Here is a 21,780-nt window from a genome sequence, read left to right on the forward strand (position 1 = left end):
GCTCTGCACATTCTCCCTCCCCTTGATTGACAGGGCTAGACATCTACATGCTGAGGGCAGAGCTGTGTCCTGGTGTGTAGATATCATATAAAAATCACACTGGTGGAGAGAATATGAGGGAGATATATTCACTATGTATTAACGTCATAACAAGGCGTAATAAGAGAGGTGCCTCTGAATGTTGGGGGAGTAAATATGATCTTACACATTTATCCTATATATTTACTCCCCCAACATTCAGAGAACCTCTCTTATTACGCCTTGTTATGACGTTTATACATAGTTAATATATATCCCTCATATTCTCTCCACCAGTGTGATTTTTATTTTTTATATATACACTCACCTAAAGAATTATTAGGAACACCATACTAATACGGTGTTGGACCCCCTTTTGCCTTCAGAACTGCCTTAATTCTACGTGGCATTGATTCAACAAGGTGTTGATAGCATTCTTTAGAAATGTTGGCCCATATTGATAGGATAGCATCTTGCAGTTGATGGAGATTTGAGGGATGCACATCCAGGGCACGAAGCTCCCGTTCCACCACATCCCAAAGATGCTCTATTGGGTTAAGATCTGGTGACTGTGGGGGCCATTTTAGTACAGTGAGCTCATTGTCATGTTCAAGAAACCAATTTGAAATGATTCGAGCTTTGTGACATGGTGCATTATCCTGCTGGAAGTAGCCATCAGAGGATGGGTACATGGTGGTCATGAAGGGATGGACATGGTCAGAAACAATGCTCAGGTAGCCCGTGACATTTAAACGATGCCCATTTGGCACTAAGAGGCCTAAAGTGTGCCCAGAAAACATCCCCCACACCATTACACCACCACCACCAGCCTGCACAGTGGTAACAAGGCATGATGGATACATGTTCTCATTCTGTTTACGCCAAATTCGGACTCTACCATTTGAATGTCTCAACAGAAATCGAGTCTCATCAGACCAGGCAACATTTTTCCAGTCTTCAACAGTCCAATTTTGGTTAGCTTGCACAAATTGTAGCCTCTTTTTCCTATTTGTAGTGGAGATGAGTGGTACCCGGTGGGGTCTTCTGCTGTTGTAGCCCATCCGCCTCAAGGTTGTGCGTGTTGTGGCTTCACAAATGCTTTGCTGCATACCTCGGTTGTAACGAGTGGTAATTTCAGTCAACATTGCTCTTCTATCCGCTTGAATCAGTCGGCCCATTCTCCTCTGACCTCTACCATCCACAAGGGATTTTTGCCCACAGGACTGCTGCATACTGGATGTTTTTCCCTTTTCACACCATTCTTTGTAAACCCTAGAAATGGTTGTGCATGAAAATCCCAGTAACTGAGCAGATTGTGAAATACTCAGACAGCCCTGTCTGGCACCAACAACCATGCCACGCTCAAAATTGCTTAAATCACCTTTCTTTCCCATTCTGACATTCAGTTTGGAGTTCAGGAGATTGTCTTGACCAGGACCATATCCCTAAATGCATTGAAGCAACTGCCATGTGATTGGTTGACTAGATAATTACATTAATAAGAAATAGAACAGGTGTTCCTAATAATTCTTTAGGTGAGTGTATATGTATACTATAACACATGATCTTACACATTTATCCTATGTGTTATAGTATATGTGTGTGTGTGTGTATGTATGTATATATATATATTAATAAAAATCACACTGGTGGAGAGAATATGAGGGATATATATTCACTATGTATTACGTCATAACAAGGCGTAATAAGAGAGGTGCCTCTGAATGTTAGGGGAGTAAATATATAGGATAAATGTGGGTAAAAAAATCTCTAAGTCCCTACCTCTATCTCCCCTTCTTATTCCAAAGGCTAGGACGGAGACTAAGTGGTAATTCATGCGGAGTGGCATCTTCATCTTCATTACGAATCAGTCTTCCAAGATATAGCGCATGCGCAGCCACTTAGCCTCCCGGAAACGAACTGATGGATAAGTGTATTCGATCCATAGTACATGCGCAGAAGAAACTCACGATCTTAAACAAAATTAAAAGTTTTCGCGCATGCGCATGGACTTTGAAGATACTGGCGACACGTAAGCTTGACGAATTAGCGCTGACTGAGGCGATTGGTCAGATTGCACTATTACCACATGAGCGCCGGATACTGATTGGACATCCGATGAGTAAAGACCCACCCACGGTAGTTAAAAACACTGGCTCGGATGGCGCTCGTGTTGACAGTAGCTCCATTTCCCCTGAAGACGCCACATCTGTGGCGAAACATGTTGGGGGAGCTGCAATCCAGCTTTTAGTTTAAGTGTGGCTGAAACTCAGTGATCGCACTTGGTGTACTGCAGACACCTCGTGCAAAACACACAAGCGGCAGGGTGCTATATTAGAGCACAAACAAAGTGAAGTTAGGGATGAGACAAACCTCAATAGACATGCTGCCTCCCCGAATGTGACTTATATAGATACAGATTTAAGATCCCAGCTAGCAGGACAAATAGGCGGAAAGCGGAGATCTGAAAAAAATCAGTTTAAATAACTGCCACGACACGGATAGTTACATTCGAGCAGGCATAGTATATAGGTGAAGTAACCTATATCCCCAGCTGCAGAGTTCACCAGCACTTCAATTTTTAAATCTTTTTCTTTCTTCCCGATTTATACCAGTCTTAATAAAATGAAATAAACGTATGTTTTAAATGACCAGAAACGGGAATCCATTAGCCTTAGGCTATTTGAACCTTAATAGATATCATGCACACTTCTTACTATAGCCTTACCATGTTGAGAAAAGTAGATTTCTATGCTTAGAAAGCTAATATACATATTACTGCTTTATTCACAAGCACAATATATGATAATAATGAAACCAGTAATATGTGTTAGCTGTCTATAGAAAAAAAACACAGTCCTCCAATATGATCAGGCTGTATCCTGGAGGTAAGTGGTCAGCCTTGCATGTAAAGATCCCACGGTTGAATCTTGCAAGAGACTTTCAGATTTGTTTCTTCAGATATTTTTTTTCTCCCTCATTTAACCCATAATAAAAAGCTATGGGTTTATCATATTGAGAATAATGTTTTTGATGAACTATGAAAGCTTGAAATAAGCCTAGGGTCAGTGAAATGACCTTCATCGCATTTTCCATCAAAGCTATCAACTACACAAAGTACATAAACCACATAGAATAATTCACCGATGATAAGAAGAGAAAATAACTGCACTTAAAGGGGTATTTCCATCTCAGCCTTTCCACAGACTATGTAATAAAAGTCTGATAAATGCGGGTCACATCTCTGGGACCCACATCTATATCAAGAATGGAGCCCCATTTGCCAGATGCACTGTGTGGAAAGGTGGCCATGGATGCAAAGCTTTCTCAGTTCTCTTCTGTATGAGTTCCTTGAACCATCTTTAATGGTTTGGTATGAAATGGTTGTTATTCTGGATGAATAAAGGTTAAAGGGGTTCTCCATGCTTTTAATATTGATCACCTATATTCAGGATAGGTCATCAATATCAGATCGGTGGGGGTCCAACAGGTGCTGTCTTCCTTCTCTCTTCCTGCTTTGCTGCTGCTTTGCCATAGACATAGCAGCAGCGAGCAGGAAGAGAGACGGGATAGGTCATCAATATTAAAAACCAAGAGAACCCCTTTAAAATGATAAGGTGCAAATCTGTTTGGTACAAACAGCTTTACATGTATCTGACATTGCAATCTTTCTTGTGAATGGCATTGGGGGGACACAGCACCATGGGTATATGCCCAGCTGACACTAGAAAGGAAAAGTGTTGGCTCCACCCAGATGGGCTATACCCTCTGCACAGATACTATGACCTGCTCAGTTTTTTTGCAGGTCTTGCTGCTTTTTATTTTCTATTTTATTTTATTCTTTTTTTCTCTTCTGCAGGTCTCGGCTTGCTGCAGGATGGGGCTCCATCGTGGATATCCACTTTAGTTGCACCCCCTGCGGGCGCGTACTCTGGGTGCCTCGCCGGTCACCCAGTCCCCCATTACTGCATCCGCAGTGGCATGCCGGCAATCCCACATGTGTGCGAGTTTGCCGAAGGGGTGACCCTGCATCGCCTGAAGACACTGGATGGTGAGCATTCTCCCCTGCGTCCTGGTAAGCCTTCACATCCCTGGCCACTTATAACCTCTCCCTGGCCTTCTTCTACTTTAGTCCCTGGCTTCTGCCTGGGACTGGTCTGCATTTTCTCTGCCTTGTCATCCGGCCCTGGTGCTCTATTTGCCCCGTTTTTTCCTCCCTGAGCGTCTCTTCTCCTAAGGAGCCCCCCCCCCCACACCTTTTTTTTTTTTCCTTCCGGAGGGCCTCCGGTCTCCCGCGGTTCTGTCCCGCCAACGGCGCTCCTTTTTAGGCCGCTCCATTAAAGGGGTTGTCCAATCTAGCAATTTCATACTCACCTGCTGCGAGCTGCGCTGTTCACGTCCTGGTTTCCGGCTTGTGAGGCTGGGCGGGCTTAGTGAGCTTGATCGAAGGCTTGTCCCTGCCGGGTCGCGCATCACTGTCTTGAACATGCACGCTGCCGCGCATGCGCCATGGTGACTTCTTCCTGACCAGTATAGTACAGAGCCGTGAACACACATGCCGGCGCGCATGCGCAATGGAGAGTTCTTCCTGGCCGAGTATAGTACTGAGCTGCACTATATACAGAGCATGCGCGTCTCTGTACTATACTCAGCCAGAAAGTCACCATTGCGCGTGCACGGCGGCATGCGCGTTCGCGGCTCTGTACTATACTGGACAGGAAGAAGTCACCATGCCGCATGCGCGGCGGCGTGCACGTTCAAGACAGCGATAAGCGCGTTCAAGACAGCAATGTGCGGCCCGGCCGGGGGAAGAAAATGTGTTCTACACAGGCGCGGCCCACTGATGTGGCAAACAAGCGGTGGCCGTATCTAGTGGATACCAGAAGATAACAGTGGGGTAGGATTGAAAGATTTTTTCCAAGATAAGTAGGGATATGCTAAAGTAACATAATTACAAAAATGCTCACAGGCACTTCTATAACAAATTAAAATAGGATCAATGAGATGGGAATACCCCTTTAATCGAGGCCCCGGCTTTTCCGTTACCTAGGCCGCACCCTTCTCGTCTCCCCCTCGCTGCTTCCCGGGCTTTTTTCTTGGCCCCTCCCCAATTCTCTCGGTCCCAGTTAAGCGCAGACTTTTGCCTGTGGGCGGAGTTTGCCTAGTTTTTGCTTGATCTTTCCTCTGGGCCCCCATCTTGCCAGCACTCCTGAGGGACGCTCTCCAGATCCCTCCTGCATACCCTTTTGCACTTTCCTATGATTGCTGCAGCACCTCTTTGGGGACACAGCACCTGGGGTCCTGTAGGACAGCCTCTGGATGGCTGCTTTTCCCTTTTTTCAGGCTCCCATTCAGCCCTCATCCAGAGAAGACTTTCATCCCCAGCCCTCCCTCGGGGTCGCCACGTAGTATACATGCGCCTGTTGTAATAAAAAGTTGCCATGCGGTCATCTTGAACCTGTTTGTGCTCAGTGCCTTGCCCCCAGACCCTCTTAGGACACCCTGACCAATCCTTCTGTGTCTTCTTCCCTGTCTCAAGCCATAGGGAACCTTGCCTGACTCTCCCAATACATGGTTGAGTCGCTGGACCACTTGCCTACCCAAATTGCAGCCTCCTCTGCTCCTCCCAGGGACTTCTCTGTCCGTGCTGTCCCAGTTCGGCTGGCTGGTGAATCACTCCCAAGTCCTCCCTTGTTCCTAGAGGATGGAATTCCTATGCATGGTCCACGACACTCGCCTTGGCTGAGTGTTCTGTCCTCAGGACAAGGTAGTGACTCTCTAGTCAGGGATGGCTCACCTTCGCGAGCCGTCTCCTCTGTCCATCAGGGTGTGCATGCGCGTTCTGGGCCGGATGGTTTCCGCCTTCAAGGCAATTCCTTTTGCCCAATTCCACACCCGGTCTCTTAAGCTCTCAATTCTTGCCAGGTGGAACAAGTCTCCGTCAGGCCTCGATCGCTCGATCCGCCTGTCCCCTCAGGTCCGCCAGGACTTGCGCTGGTGGCTGAACCCGCTAACCGTCTCCCTCAGCAGATCCTTCCTTCCCCTCTGTTGGCAAGTGATCTCCACAGATGCCAGCCTCACAGGTTGGGGGGCAGTCTTCAGGTCTCTCACTGCCCAGAGTCAGTGGTCGATGCGGGAGTGCTCCCTACAGATCAATATCCTCAGGGCCGTTTACCTAGCTCTGTCCTGTTGGACTCATCTCCTCTGTGGTCATCCTGTCCGTATTCAGATGGACAACTCCACTGCGATGGCTTATTTGAGCCGCAAGGGGGCACCAGAAGCGCGGCGGTCCTGAAGGAAGCCTTTCACATCCTGCATTGGGCAGAGGGACAGGTGCCCGCTCTCTTCGCAGTCTACAGCACCGGACAATTGGGCAGCTGACTTCCTCAGTCGCCAACGTCTCGAGCCAGGCGAGTGGTCTCTCCATACAGAGGTGTTTCAACAGCTCTGTCAGCGTTGGGGAATCCCAGACGTGGATCTTTTCGCCTCCCGTCTGAATCACAAACTTCTGCTTTCCGTCGCCAGGTCTCGGGATCCTCAGGCTCTGGCGGTAGACGCCTTGGTGCTCCCGTGGTCCCAATTCAGTCTCAGCAGATTCACACCAAGCAAAATAAGCTTTCCAGGTACGATGGTAAATCCTGGCCCACTAGGGTTTACGAGCATAAAGCATAGTCTGGATGATTGACTCGGAGAGACCGCAGAATCTCAGGACAGCAGCTTCAACAGCCACGCCGTTAAATGAAGCCAAGGTAAACTGGGGTGGAATAGCGGACCTTGGGAAAGGAGGTCGGGGCGCAGAGGTAGCCGCCATGGGGCGTCGGCGAGCAGGAAGACTAGATCTGCGTACCACTACCTGCGGGGCAAGTCCGGAGCCATCCATATCGCCGGAACCCGATCCATTTTGAGGAGTTTGAATACCCGAGGAAGAAGTAGAAGGGGAGGGAAGAGATATAGGAGGTTTACCCTCTCCTTTTTTCCATCCCTAGGATTCTTGCCTTTCTTCAGGCCAGCCTTGAGAAAGGTCTCCGCCTGGCCTCTCTCAAAGGTCAGGTCTTGGCCCTGTCTGTTCTTTTCCAAAGGCCCTAGGCTTCTCGTTCCCAAGTTAAGACTTTCCTTCAGGGGGTGGCTCATCGCGTCCCTCCCTTCCGTTCCCCAGTGGACCCTGGGATTTGAATTTGTTCCTAGATGCCCTTCAGTCATCTCCCTTCGAGCCCTTGAAGGAGGTCTCCCTTTCTTATGTCTCCTTTAAGGTTGCCTTTTTAGTCACGATTACTTCCATTCGCAGAGACTCCAATCTGGCGGCGCTCTCTTGTCAGTCCCACTTTCTATTTTTTTCACCAGGACAAGGTTGTCCTGCGCCCAGTTCCCTCTTTTCTTCCCAAGGTTTCCTCCTTCCATATTAATGAGGAGATTGTCCTGCCTTCATTCTGTCCCAACCCCTCTCATCCCAGAGAGCGGTCTCTCTAACGTCTGGATGTGGAATGAGCGCTCTGGCTGTATCTACAGTTAATGGAGTCCTTTCGTCGTTCTGACTCTCTCTTTGTCGTCCCTGAGGGCTCACGTAAAGGGTTTACAAGCCTCCAAAGCTACCATCTCATGTTGGATTAGGTCAGCTGTCAAGGAAGCCACTAGGGCGGTCGGGGCATCATGGGTGGTCCGGTATCTAGCCTCTGCTTCCTAGGTCTGCAATGCCGCCACCTGGGCCTCAGTTCACACCTTCTCCAGGTTCTACCATATCCATTCCTTGGCCTCTGCTGATGCCAGTTTGGGTTGCAGGGTTCTGCAAGCGGCTGTGCACTAGGTTCTTCGCATGGCTGTTTCTTCCCACCCTCAGGGACTGCTTTGGGACGTCCCATGGTGCTGTACATTCATGAGAAAATTGGATTTTTATACTTATCGTAAAATCCTTTTCTCGTTGGACGCATTGGGGGACACAGATCCCGCCCTTGTTTTTTTCTTTGTTCAGGTTTTCCGGGTTTCCCGGGACTCTTTGATAATGGTCCTCTTTCTAATGGTCCTCTGTCGTTTCAGACATGTTGGTTTCACTTTTCGCTCTGGTTTTTTGATGCTCCTACTGCTTTAGGACCTACTGGTTAGTTTAGTGTCTGTGCAGAGGGTATAGCCCATCTGGGTGGAGCCAACACTTTTCCTTTCTAGTGTCAGCCTCCTAGTGGCAGCTGGGCATATACCCATGGTGCAGTGTCCACCAATGCATCCAACGAGAGAGAATTTTTCGGTAAGTACAAAAATCCATTTTTTGTGTCGCATACAAAGGGTGACTGACAGCAATAAGTGGTTGAAATAAGTCATTAGGGGTGACCAGTGTAAGGTAAAATCACCAGTGTAAGGCCAGCTTTAGCTGAACTATGAGGAGTCACTGGTTGCCTCTTCTTTGTTTCTGTTATTAACCTGATCCATCCATCTGCTCCAGTGAAAATGTTCTTCTGTGATAAGGTTATTGTGCTGCAAACATGCAGTGTCTTTTCTCTTAGAACAGTGGTGCCCAACCATTTTTCGTCTGAGGGCCGCACTAGACTTGGTATAAATTTTGCGGGCCAGAACCAGGTAGCTTTGCCAGAAAGAAATGCAAACGCTATGAGGGGGTACGTGTGAGCATTACTACTGTGAAGAGGGGACATATCTGGCATAACTACTGTGAGGGGGCACATATCTGGGCATAACTACTGTGAGGAGGGCACATATCAGGGCATAACTACTGTGAGGAGGGCACATATCAGGGCATAACTACTGTGAAGAGGGCACATATCAGGGCATAACTACTGTGAAGAGGGCACATATCAGGGCATAACTACTGTGAAGAGGGCACATATCAGGGTATCACTACTGTGAGATGTGAGGAGGCACGAGTGAGCATTACTACTGTGAAGAGCGCACATATCTGGCATAACTACTGTGAGGAGGGCACATATCAGGGCATAACTACTGTGAGGAGGGCACATATCAGGGCATAACTACTGTGAGGAGGGCACATATCAGGGCATAACTACTGTGAAGAGGGCACATATCAGGGCATAACTACTGTGAAGAGGGCACATATCAGGGCATAACTACTGTGAAGAGGGCACATCTGGGCATAACTACTGTGAAGAGGGCACATCTGGGCATAACTACTGTGAGGGGGCATGTGTGAGCATTACATCTGTGAAGAGGGCACATATCTTGGCATTATTACTGTGAGGGGGCACATATCTGGGCATAACTACTGTGAGGGTGCATGTGTGAGCATTAAGTCTGTGAAGAGGGCACATATCTTGGCATTATTACTGTGAGGGGGCATGTGATGTATACATGTGTGTAATGTATGTAGTGAAGTATGTGATGATCACACACTGCACTACATACATTACACACATGTATACATCACATACTGCGCTGTCACCACCTTCTGCAGGTCTACCTTGATGTCTGGTCTTTAGGCTTCAGTCAGATCCTGTACCGCCATGCTTGCGCCGTGTGCCCGACACCACCAAGAGCTGGCCCCTCCTCCTTTCATCTCCCGCCGGCTTCTCCTACAGCAGGGCGCTCTATCGCTCCATGGCCCGCGGGCCGTAGGTTGGGCATGACTGTCTTAGAATATGTGGGCACAAAAAATAAGCAAAACATCTTCGTGTAAAAACATTATTTACTTAACAAAAATTTGCAAAAGTAGGTGTGATCTTTACTCCAGTGGAGAGTTGTCCTAATGTAAATTTGAATAACATTTCTAGATTAAACTGTAATGTTTAAGGCTACTTTCACACCTGCGTTAGGTGCGTATCCGTCTGGTATCTGCACAGACGGATCCGCACCTATAAATGCAAACGCTGGTATCCGTTCAGTACGGATCCGTCTGCATAACTAGTCTAAGTGTAAGTCAAACGGATCCGTCCTGACTTAACATTGAAAGTCAATGGGGGACGGATCCGTTTACAATTGCACCAATATTGTATCACTGTAAACGGATCCGTCCCCATTGACTTACATTGTAAGTCAGGAGGGATCCGTTTGGCTCCGCACCGCCAGGCGGACACCAAAACGCTGCAAGCAGCGTTTTGGTGTCCGCCTCCAGAGCGGAATGGAGGCGGCACGGAGCCAAACTGATGCATTCTGAACAGATCCGCATCCATTTAGAATGCTTTGGGGCCGCTTGTGAGAGCCTTGAAATGGATCTCACAGGCAGATCCAGAAACGGCAGTGTGAAAGTAGCCTAAAGAAGCTCCAAATTTATCAAGCAATGTGCAACGCTTCATTTGCCCAAAATTCCAGTAACTCAGAAAAAACTGACTTCAGAAGTTCCCCTCCTGATAAATTCAGTCAAGATTTTTTATCAAGGTAGATCTTTAGAAACTACCATAGTATTGCTGTAATAGAGCTCTTACCTCACTAAGGTTGTCTCCCCCTGCCCCTGATTGAATGAAACACCATTCTACGTTTTGTTGATTTGTGGGACGCTTTGGATAGGTATTTTGTGGAGAGAATTCCCAGTTCTTCCCTGAGTAATATCGAACACTAACTACTATTCGAGAGTGATAAAAAGAGACAATAAGGCTACATGCACACGACCGTTGTGTGTTTTGCGGTCCGCAAATTGCGGATCCGCAAAACACGTATGGCGCTTGTGTGCGTTCCGCAGTTTGCGGAACGGCACGGACAGCCTTTAATATAACTGCCTATTCTTGTCCGCAAAGCGCGGACGAGAATAGGACAGGTTATATATTTTTTACGGACCACGGAACGGAGCATCGGATGCGGACAGCACACGGAGTGCTGTCCGCATCTTTTGCAGCCCCATTGAAGTGAATGGGTCCGCATCCGAGCCGCCAAAACTGCAGCTCGCATGCGGACCAAAACAACGGCCGTGTGCATGAGGCCTAATTGTGAGTAGTTAAACTTGTTGTGTGGTGGGACAACATCTGCATGGAGTTTGTATGTTCTCCCCGTGTTTGTGTGGGTTTCCTCCGGGTACTCCGGTTTCCTCCCACCCTCCAAAGACATACTGATGGGGACCTTAGATTGTGAGCCCCATTGGGGACAGTTGGATGATAATATATGTAAAGCGCTGCGGAATATAGTAGCGCTATATAAAATGCATAAAATAAAAATAAATGAATATCCATGCATGTTTTTTTTAATTGAGGGCCTTCTATAGATGGCAGCTGATGTGGTCATTTATAATACAAGGCAAAAAGAACTCTACCAGCTTCTTTCCCAGACTACTAAACTGCTAAATGATTTCATAATAAATGGAGGGTAAGGCTGTCCATGAAGACTTGGGTTTTTTAGGTCTTCCTCTCCTCCACTGACATTCATGTCATCCATGAACAGGCTAGGGAACAGCAGAGGTTGGGATGGAAGCTAATGTGAACATACTAGCCTATAGATGACCTCTAATATATGTGTGCTTTATTTCTTTCAGTTTTGTTATTTATGACACTTCAGTTGCATATGAGAGACTCTGATTTTCCTAAAATTACTTTTTGTACTCCTCTAAGTGTATATGCATGTAGTGATTTATGTACTACCATCTGAAATCTGATGGGCTATGTACTAGGTTTAAAGCCGAAGACAGATTGGGAATGTAAATGTTTACCTAGTGATCTATATTCTATTGACTTATAGCCACAAGTGTATTTTTCAGGGTTGATGTGAAGAAATGTATTTTAACCTCCCAATGAACTTTTACCTTGACAAAAACTTAATATAACATGGTTGAACTCTAAATGAACTTTCCTGTGAACTTTTTAAACATTCTCTGGAGCGGATGGTAAAAACATAGATCCCTTACACAATTTAGACTCAAGTGCTTTGACACGTACAGAAGCAGATTGGAAGTCAATGTCTTTTCATTTGCCATTCATTATTTTTGTTAATTGAAGTTATCTGTGCTGTACATACTTCCTGTGGACACTGTATGAACTGAAATTGAACTTTTCAGGCTATGTTTTTCATCTGTTTTGTTCACCCAAAATTAGTGCAGAAGGTAAAAGCTCACCTTGGAAAAAGTGCTTAAGTGTTAACAGTTCAGTATTCGATGGAGAGCATTTCCTTATGCAGACTGAGGTATTACAGTCAGGTCCATAAATATTGGGACATCAACACAATTCTAACATTTTTGGCTCTATACACCACCACAATGGATTTGAAATGAAACGAACAAGATGTGCTTTAACTGCAGACTGTCAGCTTTAATTTGAGGGTATTTACATCCAAATCAGGTGAACGGTGTAGGAATTACAACAGTTTGCATATGTTAAGGGACCAAAAGTAATGGGACAGAATAATCATAAATCAAACTTTTACTTTATAATACTTGGTTGCAAATCCTTTGTAGTCAATTACAGCCTGAAGTCTGGAACGCATAGACGCTGGGTTTCATCCCTGGCGATGCTCTGCCAGGCCTCCACTGCAACTGTCTTCAGTTCCTGCTTGTTCTTGGGGCATTTTCCCTTCAGTTTTGTCTTCAGCAAGTGAAATGCATGCTCAATCGGATTCAGGTCAGGTGATTGACTTGGCCATTGCATAACACTCCACTTCTTTCCCTTGAAAAACTGTTTGGTTGCTTTTGCAGTATGCTTTGGGTCATTGTCCATCTGCACTGTGAAGCCCCGTCCAATGAGTTCTGAAGTATTTGGCTGAATATGAGCAGATAATATTGCCCGAAACACTTCAGAATTCATCCTGCTGCTTTTATCAGCAGTCACATCATCAATAAATACAAGAGAACCAGTTCCATTGTCAGCCATACATGCCCACGCCATGACACTACCACCACCATGCTTCACTGATGAGGTGGTATGCTTAGGATCATGAGCAGTTCTTTTCCTTCTCCATACTCTTCTCTTCCCATCACTCTGGTACAAGTTGATATTAGTCTCATCTGTCCATAGGATGTTGTTCCAGAACTGTGAAGGCTTTTTTAGATGTCGTTTGGCAAACTCTAATCTGGCCTTCCTGTTTTTTGAGGCTCGCCAATGGTTTACATCTTGTGGTGAACCCTCTGTATTCACTCTGGTGAAGTCTTCTCTTGATTGTTGACTTTGACACACACTCCTGGAGAGTGTTCTTGATCTGGCCAACTGTTGTGAAGGGTGTTTTCTTTACCAGGGAAAGAATTCTTCGGTCATCCACCACAGTTGTTTTCCGTGCTCTTCCTGGTATTTTGGTGTTGCTGAGTTCACCGGTGCGTTCCTTCTTATAAGAATGTTCCAAACAGTTGTTTTGGCCATGCCTAATGTTTTTGCTATCTCTCTGATGGGTTTGTTTTGTTTTTTCAGCCTAATGATGGCTTGCTTCACTGATAGTGACAGCTCTTTGGATCTCATCTTGAGAGTTGACCGCAACAGATTCCAAATGAAATGGCACACTTGAAATGAACTCTGGACCTTTTATCTGCTCATTGTAATTGGGATAATGAGGGAATAACACACACCTGGCCACGGAACAGCTGAGAAGCCAATTGTCCCATTACTTTTGGTTCCTTAACAAGTGGGAGGCACATATGCAAACTGTTGTAATTCCTACACCGTTAACCTGATTTGGATGTAAATACCCTCAAATAAACCTGACAGTCTGCAGTTAAAGGGGTTGTCCGGGATCAAAGTAATTTTTAAAAACGTTAATAATCACCTTGATATTACGCAGTAAAGTCATTCTGATGCTCTGTGTATTTTTTTTTTCATCCTCTTTGCTCCTATGAGTCTCTAATACTGCTGTCAGTATTGTTTACATAGCAGCTCCTGTGCTATGTCATTTCCGGCCACACTGCCTTATGGGTCCCACAAGGCTGCGTGACTCTGCAGCTGGATCTTACAAGCCTTTCCACTCCCCCTAATCAGTATTCCGCCTCCTGCCACTCATACTCCTCATCAGTATTCCTCCCCTAAAACCACCTTTTTCTAAGCCTACAAACTGAATCCCTCCCTGCTTCCATGTATCTGCTCTCTGCTAGCATTGCATAAAAGACAATAGTGGCAGGGAGCTGTAGCACATCCCATTCATTGCAACTGACCATGGGAGGCGTGCACTATGCTAAATAGCATAGTTTGCTGCCTCCAATAGAACCTCCTACTCCTAATAACACTCCTCTATGGCCGGTGACATCATCGGCAGAGGGGGGCGTTCCTTAGTGAGGCGAGTTCCCTCCTCCAATACTGCCTCCTTCCTCCCAGACTAACGCCCTCTGTGCCCAGTGATGTCACAGAGGGGCGTGGTTTAGCTCCGACATTTCCCTCCTACTGACAGCCTCCTTGCTAGCTGCAGAACGATCCTGTGTGCTGGTGACGTCACCGGGCTCCTTGCTAAGCGGAAGGAAGAGGCTTAGCACACCAGTAAGGAGTCGGTACGTCACTGAATCTTTGAAAAGCTGAACTTCCGGCTGAGAATTTATGAAAGAAATACAGGGCATCAGAAAACTCTGGCAAAGGTAGGACAGGAATGTATGTAATATTTATGTGCTTGTTGTACCCTTACAACAATGTCCCCAATCCCGGACAACCCCTTTAAAGCACATCTTGTTTGTTTCATTTCAAATAGATTGTGGTGGTGTATAGAGCCACAAATGTTACAATTGTGTCGATGTCGCAATATTTATGGACCTGGCTGTATGTACCTCTTCTGTACATTAGAGCATTGGCTGCAGCTACTAGTTCCCTTCTTTTTTGCTCATTTGGCTGTTGGAAGGTACTGTTTTTCCTTGCTGCTTACAGTGTGCAGACCATCTACAGTGTATTTGGAAAGTCTTCAGACCCTTTCACTTTATTTATTTATTTTACTCTATTATAGCGATTACATATTCTGCAGCCCTTTACAGACATTATCACTGCTTGCTGTCTCCAATGGAGCTCACAATCTATCCCTATCAGTAAGCCTTTAGAGTGTGGGAGAAAATCCATGAAAACATATTTTAAAAATCTTTGCTAATTGTATTGAAAAGGAACAACTAAAATATTGCATTAGTCCAGTAACTTAGATTGTTAGCCCCATTGGGGACAGCTTGATGCTAATGTCTGTAAAGCACTGCGGAATATAGTAGCACTATATAAGTGTATAAAATAAATACTAAGTTGAAGCACCTTTTTGCAGCAATTACAGCCTCCAGTCTTCGTTATGATGCCACAAGGTTTGCACACCTGGATTTGAGGATTTTCTGCCATTCTTCTCTGCAGATTCCCTTAAGCTCAGGTTGGGGACCGTAGGTGGCCAGCTCATTTTCAGGTCTCTCTAGAGATGTTCGATTGGGTTCAAGCCAGGGACTCTGGCTGACCCACTCAAGGACATTCATAGAGTTGTCCCTCCGCCACTCCTGTGTTGTCTTGGCTATGTGTTTAGGGTCATTGTCTTGTTGGAAGGTGAACCTTTGGACCAGTCTGATGTCCAAAGCACTCTGGATCAGGTTTTCATTAATAATATCTCTGAACTTTGCTCCATACAGCTTTCCTTTTTTTCATCAAACCAGAGAATCTTGTTTCTCATAGTCTGAGTCCTTTAGGCTTTGATGTGTCTTTTTTATTGAGGACAGGCTTCTTTCTGGTGACTCTGCCAAAAAAGTTTGGTGCAGTGCTGCAGTGATCGCTGTCCTTCTGCACCCAGTATCTTTTGAGCTCATCCAGAGTGACCATTGAGTTCTTGGTTAGCTTTCTTACCAACGCCCTTCTCCCATGATTACTTAGTCCCATGATTACTTAGTTTGGAGGGTGGCCGCACATACGCAGTGCACCTTCCTGGACATTGTGGGCTCTGTTGTAAATATAGGTGCGGGTCCCAGAGGTGGGACCCACACCAATCAGACATTGGTGACATATCCTTGCAATATGCCCCTATGTCCAAGATGGGAATACCCCTTTAAGTCCAGCAGAAATTTATTTGTACCCTTCTCCAGATCTGTGCCTCCACACAATCCTGTCTCTAAGCTCTACAGATAGATCTTTCCTCTTCATGGCTTGGTTTTTGCTCTGATATGCTGTGTCAGCTGTGAGACCTTATAAAGACAGGGATGTGTCTTTGCAAATCATGTCCAGTTAACTGAATTTACCACAGGTGAACTCCAAGTAGGGTGTAAAAACATCTAAAATGTTTCCCTTTTTAATACATTTACAAAAATTTCTGGTATTCTGTTTACACTTAGTCATTACAAGTCATTAAGTGCAGATTTATGCACTGTACAATCACGTATGTGAATAGGGAATATTTAGCAGCAGGCTACACAGACCTGATTGTTCTCAGCAGTTTTGTGACTTGTGTGGTAGAATACAGGCTGCCATAAATTGCTTACTTAGGCACTGAGATCACTCTGGAGAAAGGTGCCATAATGTGCAGTTACAAAGAGTTCTGTTTAGCTGATATTTAAAATATCAACCCAGAGCTGGTAAAATTGTTTTAATTGATGAAACTGACCATTTTTCAGGCTTAGGACATGGACCTGGAATCTGCACATGCAGTAGTCACTGTCACAGTGATTTCAACAGTTTGTCTACAATGTGTGAATATGCTGTAACTTGGCCAAATATATATGTTATTAATTGCAGCATGCAGTCAGTGAGTTTTGGTTCTGGTTGGCAGATTTCTCCTTATGCACAGTAATAGGAGAATGCTATCAATCAATGGCTAGTGGGCAAGGTAGACCACAGCTCATGAATATGCCAGACTCCTTGCTTACAGTGCTGGCAGCACACTGCAGAAAGTATAATGTAAATTTGATATCAGCATGCGAGTGACTACTGCATGCTATGCTGAGCGAGGGCAGCATGAAGTAGGTGGCAGGTTTCCTAAAATATACATAAAAAAAGAATTTATGATTTCACTGACTAGTTGAGTTTAGCCACTTTCTGTGGATTAAACCGAGTACCTGAGTGTAATATATTTGTTTATCTTCAAAATAAAGAACTATTTAAAGAAGCATAGAAGTCTAATTTATTCCAGCTCACCGTTGTGTTTTGCTTTCTCAGACGCTGAAGCTGTCTCTGTCCAAGGTGCCCGAGGAGTGCAACCTTCCTCATTTTATAAGGTTTGCCCTTTTTAAAAAGCAGTATACATAGTTAATAGATATGTTTTGTACGATATCATTGTAAGTAAAATAAGGCCGATGCAAATAAGTGCCTATGGACATGCTATCATCATTAGGTGCATGCACTGACCAAACATTGAGTAGTGTAATATAACCTCTAGGTTTGTAAAAATGTCAGAGAACTGCATAAAGAGTAGCTCTATGCACCGTACTGTAGAGGCAGTTCACTTCCATTTTAGTTTCTGAAAAAGTGCTAAATCAAACTACGTTGACAGTAAATATAAGCCATTCACAAATGTTTGCCACATGCTTGACCTCTTGAACCTGTAGTACATCAGTACATTGTACATGTTTTTGTATAATAAATTTTGTTATTCCGTACATGGTTACCGTATTTTTCCCTATATAAGACGCACCAGACCATAAAATGCACCTAGGTTTTAGAGGAGGAAAAGAAGAAAAAAAAGATATTCTCATCAGACCTCAAATCAGACCCCCAATCTTAATCGCACCACAGATCAGCCCCCCTAATGTTAATCAGACCTTAGATAAGACCCCCAATCTTAATAAGACCTCAGTTCAGAGCCCCCACAATGTTAATCAGACCTCAGATCAGACAAAAAAAAAATAGATAAAAACTTTCTCTCTTTGTTCGGACAACGCTATTACTTGGGACATCTAGCACGCTCTTCCTGCAGCGCTGCACTGTGACCTGACGTCACACAGCTGTATGCAGTCATGAGACAGCAGAGCTCGATCACCACTGTCTGGTCCTTCTGTGTGCTAGTGAATACTTAATGGAAGAGCTCATTAGTATTTGCTTTTTACCATGCACTACCATTTCCCCCCCACTTTTGAGAGAAAAAAGTGTGTCTTATAAAGCAAAAAATACAGTAACATGAATTACAAAGTAGTGGTAATATTTCTCGCTCGTATTATTGGGGGACACAGGACCGTGGGTTTAGCTGCTTGCTGCCACTAGGAGGCAACACTAGGCTAGAAAGTGATAGCTCCTCCCCTGCCAGCTATACCCTCCCCAGCCAGGAGAGAGCATATCAGTTTTTAGCTTAGTGTCATAGGAGGCAGACCTCCCTGCATATTGCAGGGCGGTTTTTTATTAAGATTTTCTTAATTTTTCCCTTTTTCTTTCTCCTTAGGATGGGAAACAGTCGCCTGCCTCTCTGTTTTCCCGGGGTGTATAGCCGGTGTCGGATTCCCTCACCGACTATCCTCCCCCTAAGAAGCCATTGTGGACCAGGGCAGCCTCGCTCCCCTTCTTCCCTCCAGTCTAAGGGTCACCCATGTCTCCAAGCCTTCTGTTCCAGCTTCCTGCCACCTAGGTGCAAGTGGCTGAAGGGGTGACCCTGCTGGTTCTGCCGGACGGAAGAGGACGTGGATAGCATCGAATGGCTGACACTAGAAGTAAAAAAGTGTTGGCTCCTCCTATCTGGGCTATACCCACTGCAGATGCAGGAGCAAACCAGTTTTTTGTCTTTAGGAGGCAGACACAACCTGCTTTTTTCCTGCAGGTCTTGCTGCTATTTACATCAGCTGCGTTTAACGGCGTGGCTGTTGAGGCCGCGGTTCTGAGGTTCCGCAGTCTATTTGAGTCCGTTATCCAGACTAAGCTCCACGCACGCAAGCCCCAGTCTTCAAGAATTTATCATTGTACCTGGAAGGCTTATTTTTCCTGGTTCTGAGGCTGCTCAGTTCCACCCTCTCTACCTTTTATATTCCCAGAGTCTTGTCTTTCCTCCAGGCGGGCTTTGATAAGGGCCTTCAGCTGGCCTCTCTCAAGGGTCAGATTTCGGCCCTATCTGTTCTTTTCCAGAAACCCCTGGCTTCTCACCGCCAAGTGAGAACTTTTCTGCAGGGGGTCGCTCACCGCGTTCCGCCTTTTTGTCCTCCTGTGGAACCGTGGGACTTAAACATTGTCCTGGACGCTCTCCAGGCCTCTCCTTTTGAGCCTTTACAGGATATTTCTCTTTCCTTTGTCTCGTTTAAGGTCGCCTTTCTTGTGGCGATTACTTCTATTCGCAAAGTTTCTGAACTGGCTGCGCTCTCTTGCAGATCCCCTTTCTTAGTGTTTCATCAGGATAAAGTGGTTCTGCGTCCGGTCCCTTCCTTCCTCCCTAAGGTGGTGTCCTCATTCCACATTAATGAGGAGATTGTTCTTCCGTCCTTCTGTCCTAACCCCTCTCATCCTAGGGAGCGTTTTCTTCACCGTTTGGATGTTGTTAGGGCGATTTGCCTCTATCTTCGGTTGACTGAGTCATTCCGCCGGTTGGACTCCCTCTTTGTGATCCCTGAAGGTCCTCGCAAGGGCCTGGAGGCTTCCAGGGCCACCATATCCCGTATTAGGTCGGCAGTTAAGGAGTCCTAAGTTCCTCCCTTTCGTGTTCCTCCCTTTCGGTTGACCGCTCATTCCACTAGGGCGGTCGGGGCTTCTTGGGCGGTTAGACATCAGGCCTCTGCTTCCCAGATCTGCAAAGCCGCCACCTGGGCCTCTGTCCATATGTTTTCCAAATTTTATCACATCCACTCCTTGGCTTCTGCTGATGCCAGTTTGGGTCACAGTGTTCTGCAAGCAGCCGTGAGTTAATTGCGTTGCATGGCTGTTTTTCTACCCTCCCTTGTGGACTGCTTTAGGACGTCCCATGGTGCTGTCCCCCCAATGCATTCAAGAGAAAACTGGATTTTTGTACTCGCCGTAAAAATCCTTTTCTCGTAGGATGCACTGGGGGACACAGATCCCACCCTTTTGTGGCTAAGTTTTTTCTGCTGGTCCTCTCTGGTTTAGGACTTGTTGGCTTACAGTTTTTTCTTGTGCTCCTACTGCTTTTCTACCTACTGGTTTGCTCCTGCATCTGCAGTGGGATAGGAGGAGCCAACACTTTTTACTTCTAGTGTCAGCCTCCTAGTGGCAGCTGGGCATATACCCATGGTGCTGTGTCCCCCAATGCATCCTACGAGAAAAGGATTTTACGGTGAGTACAAAAATCCTGTTATCCGTTGCTGTATGCAAGTCTTGGGGGCTATGGTCGCTTCCTTCGAGGCGATTCCATTTGCACAATTTCATTCCCGTCCGCTCCAACTGGCGATCCTGACTCGTTGGGACAAATCTCCAGAGTCCCTGGACCGTCACATTGTTCTGCCCACAGAGATACGGCTAGCTCTCAGGTGGTGGCTCTGGACCCCGACTTTGCAGTCGGGGAAGTGTTTTCTCCCGGTCTCGTGGACAATCATTACCACCGATGCCAGCCTTCAAGGATGGGGAGGAGTCTTCCCTCCCAGGACGGTCCAGGGCTTATGGTCTCAATCGGAGTCCAAACTGCCAATCAACATCTTGGAACTCCGGGCCATTCGTCTCTTCCTTCTCCATTAGGCCCCTTTTCTGAAGGGCCAGCCAATACGGATTCAATCTGACAATGCCATGGCTGTGGCTTATATCAACCACGCAGTCCTGCATTGATGAGGGAGTCGGCAAAAATCCTAAGGTGGGCAGAGTTTCATGTCCCTGCTATTTCAGCAGTGTTCATTCCGAGAGTGGAGAACTGGGCAGCGGATTTCCTCGGCCGGACGACTCTGGACCCGGGGGAATGGTCCCTGCCCCCTGAAGTGTTTGAACAGATCTGTCTCTGGTGGGGTCGTCCGGATGTGGACTTGATGGCGTCCAGGTTCAACCACAAGCTCCCTACCTTCTTCTCTCGCACAAGAGATCCCAAGGCATGCGCCGCAGATGCTCTGGTAGCGCTGTGGGATGGGTTCTCTCTAGTGTATGTGTTTCCGCCTCTGCCGCGTGTTCTATGCAGGATCAAGACGGAGGGCGTCCAGGCGATCCTCATCACCCCGTACTAGCCCCATCGGGCATGGTACTCCGACGTCATCCTCCTCCTAGGAGACGCACCGTGGCCCCTTCCACTCGGGGCCGATCTGCTCTCTCAGGGACCTGCCTTCCATCAGCATTTATAATCACTACGTTTGACGGTGTGGCTGTTGAAACCCCCATTTTAAAACAGCGAGGTTTCCCTGATAGGGTTATTCACACCATGATCAGAGCCAGGAAACCAGCCTTATCCAAAATTTACTACAGGACTTGGAGGTCCTAACTGGGCTTCTGTGAGAAACGTAATCTCCCTCCACTATGATTCTCTTTTTCCACTCTTCTCTCTTTTGTGCAATCTGGTTTAGAATTGGGACTTGCCCTTAGCTCCTTAAAGGGCCAAGTGTCAGCGCTGTCCGTTTTGCTTCAACGCCCTCTGGCTTTCAAAGGCCCGGTTAAAACCTTCCTCCAAGTGGTGGCTCATATTATTCCCCCCTATCGGCCCCCCTTGCTTTCTTGGGATCTGAACCTCGTGCTGGGTTCACTCCAATCGGCTCCGTTTGAACCGCTACGGACTGTTTCTCTCCACTCTCTTTCTTGGAAGGTTGCATTCCTGGTGGCTATCACGTCCATCAGGCATGTCTCAGAGTTGGCAGCGCTTTCCTGTAGGGAACCTTTTTTAATCCTTCATCAGGATAAGGCGGTGCTCCGTCCCATTCCTGCCTTTTAACTGCAGGTAGTTTCGGCCTTCCATGTTAACGAGGACATTGTCCTCCCTTCCTTTTGCCCAGCTCCCTCGCATCCTAGGGAGCATTCTCTTCACAAGCGTGACGTTGTTCGAGCTCTGAGAATCTGTCAATCTGTAGCTCTTTCCGCCGCACGGATGCGTTATTTGTGCTTCCTGACGGTCCTCGTAAGGGATGCGCAGCTTCTAGGG

The 21,780-nt window shown here is 46.4% G+C and overlaps 1 protein-coding gene across 1 annotated transcript in view; it reads left to right on the forward strand.

Annotated features, from left to right (window-relative positions):
* The window catches only part of LOC120990058, a 165,155-nt gene that overhangs the window by 79,210 nt on the left and 64,165 nt on the right, over positions 1 to 21,780 (forward strand). Inside the window, exon 11 of the mRNA XM_040418568.1 lies at positions 16,962 to 17,020. Within this exon, the coding sequence (XP_040274502.1) occupies positions 16,962 to 17,020 (59 nt within the window). The remainder of the gene's footprint in view (positions 1 to 16,961; positions 17,021 to 21,780) is intronic.

Source organism: Bufo bufo, chromosome 2 (assembly GCF_905171765.1).
Source record: "Bufo bufo chromosome 2, aBufBuf1.1, whole genome shotgun sequence".
Taxonomy (NCBI): domain Eukaryota; kingdom Metazoa; phylum Chordata; class Amphibia; order Anura; family Bufonidae; genus Bufo; species Bufo bufo.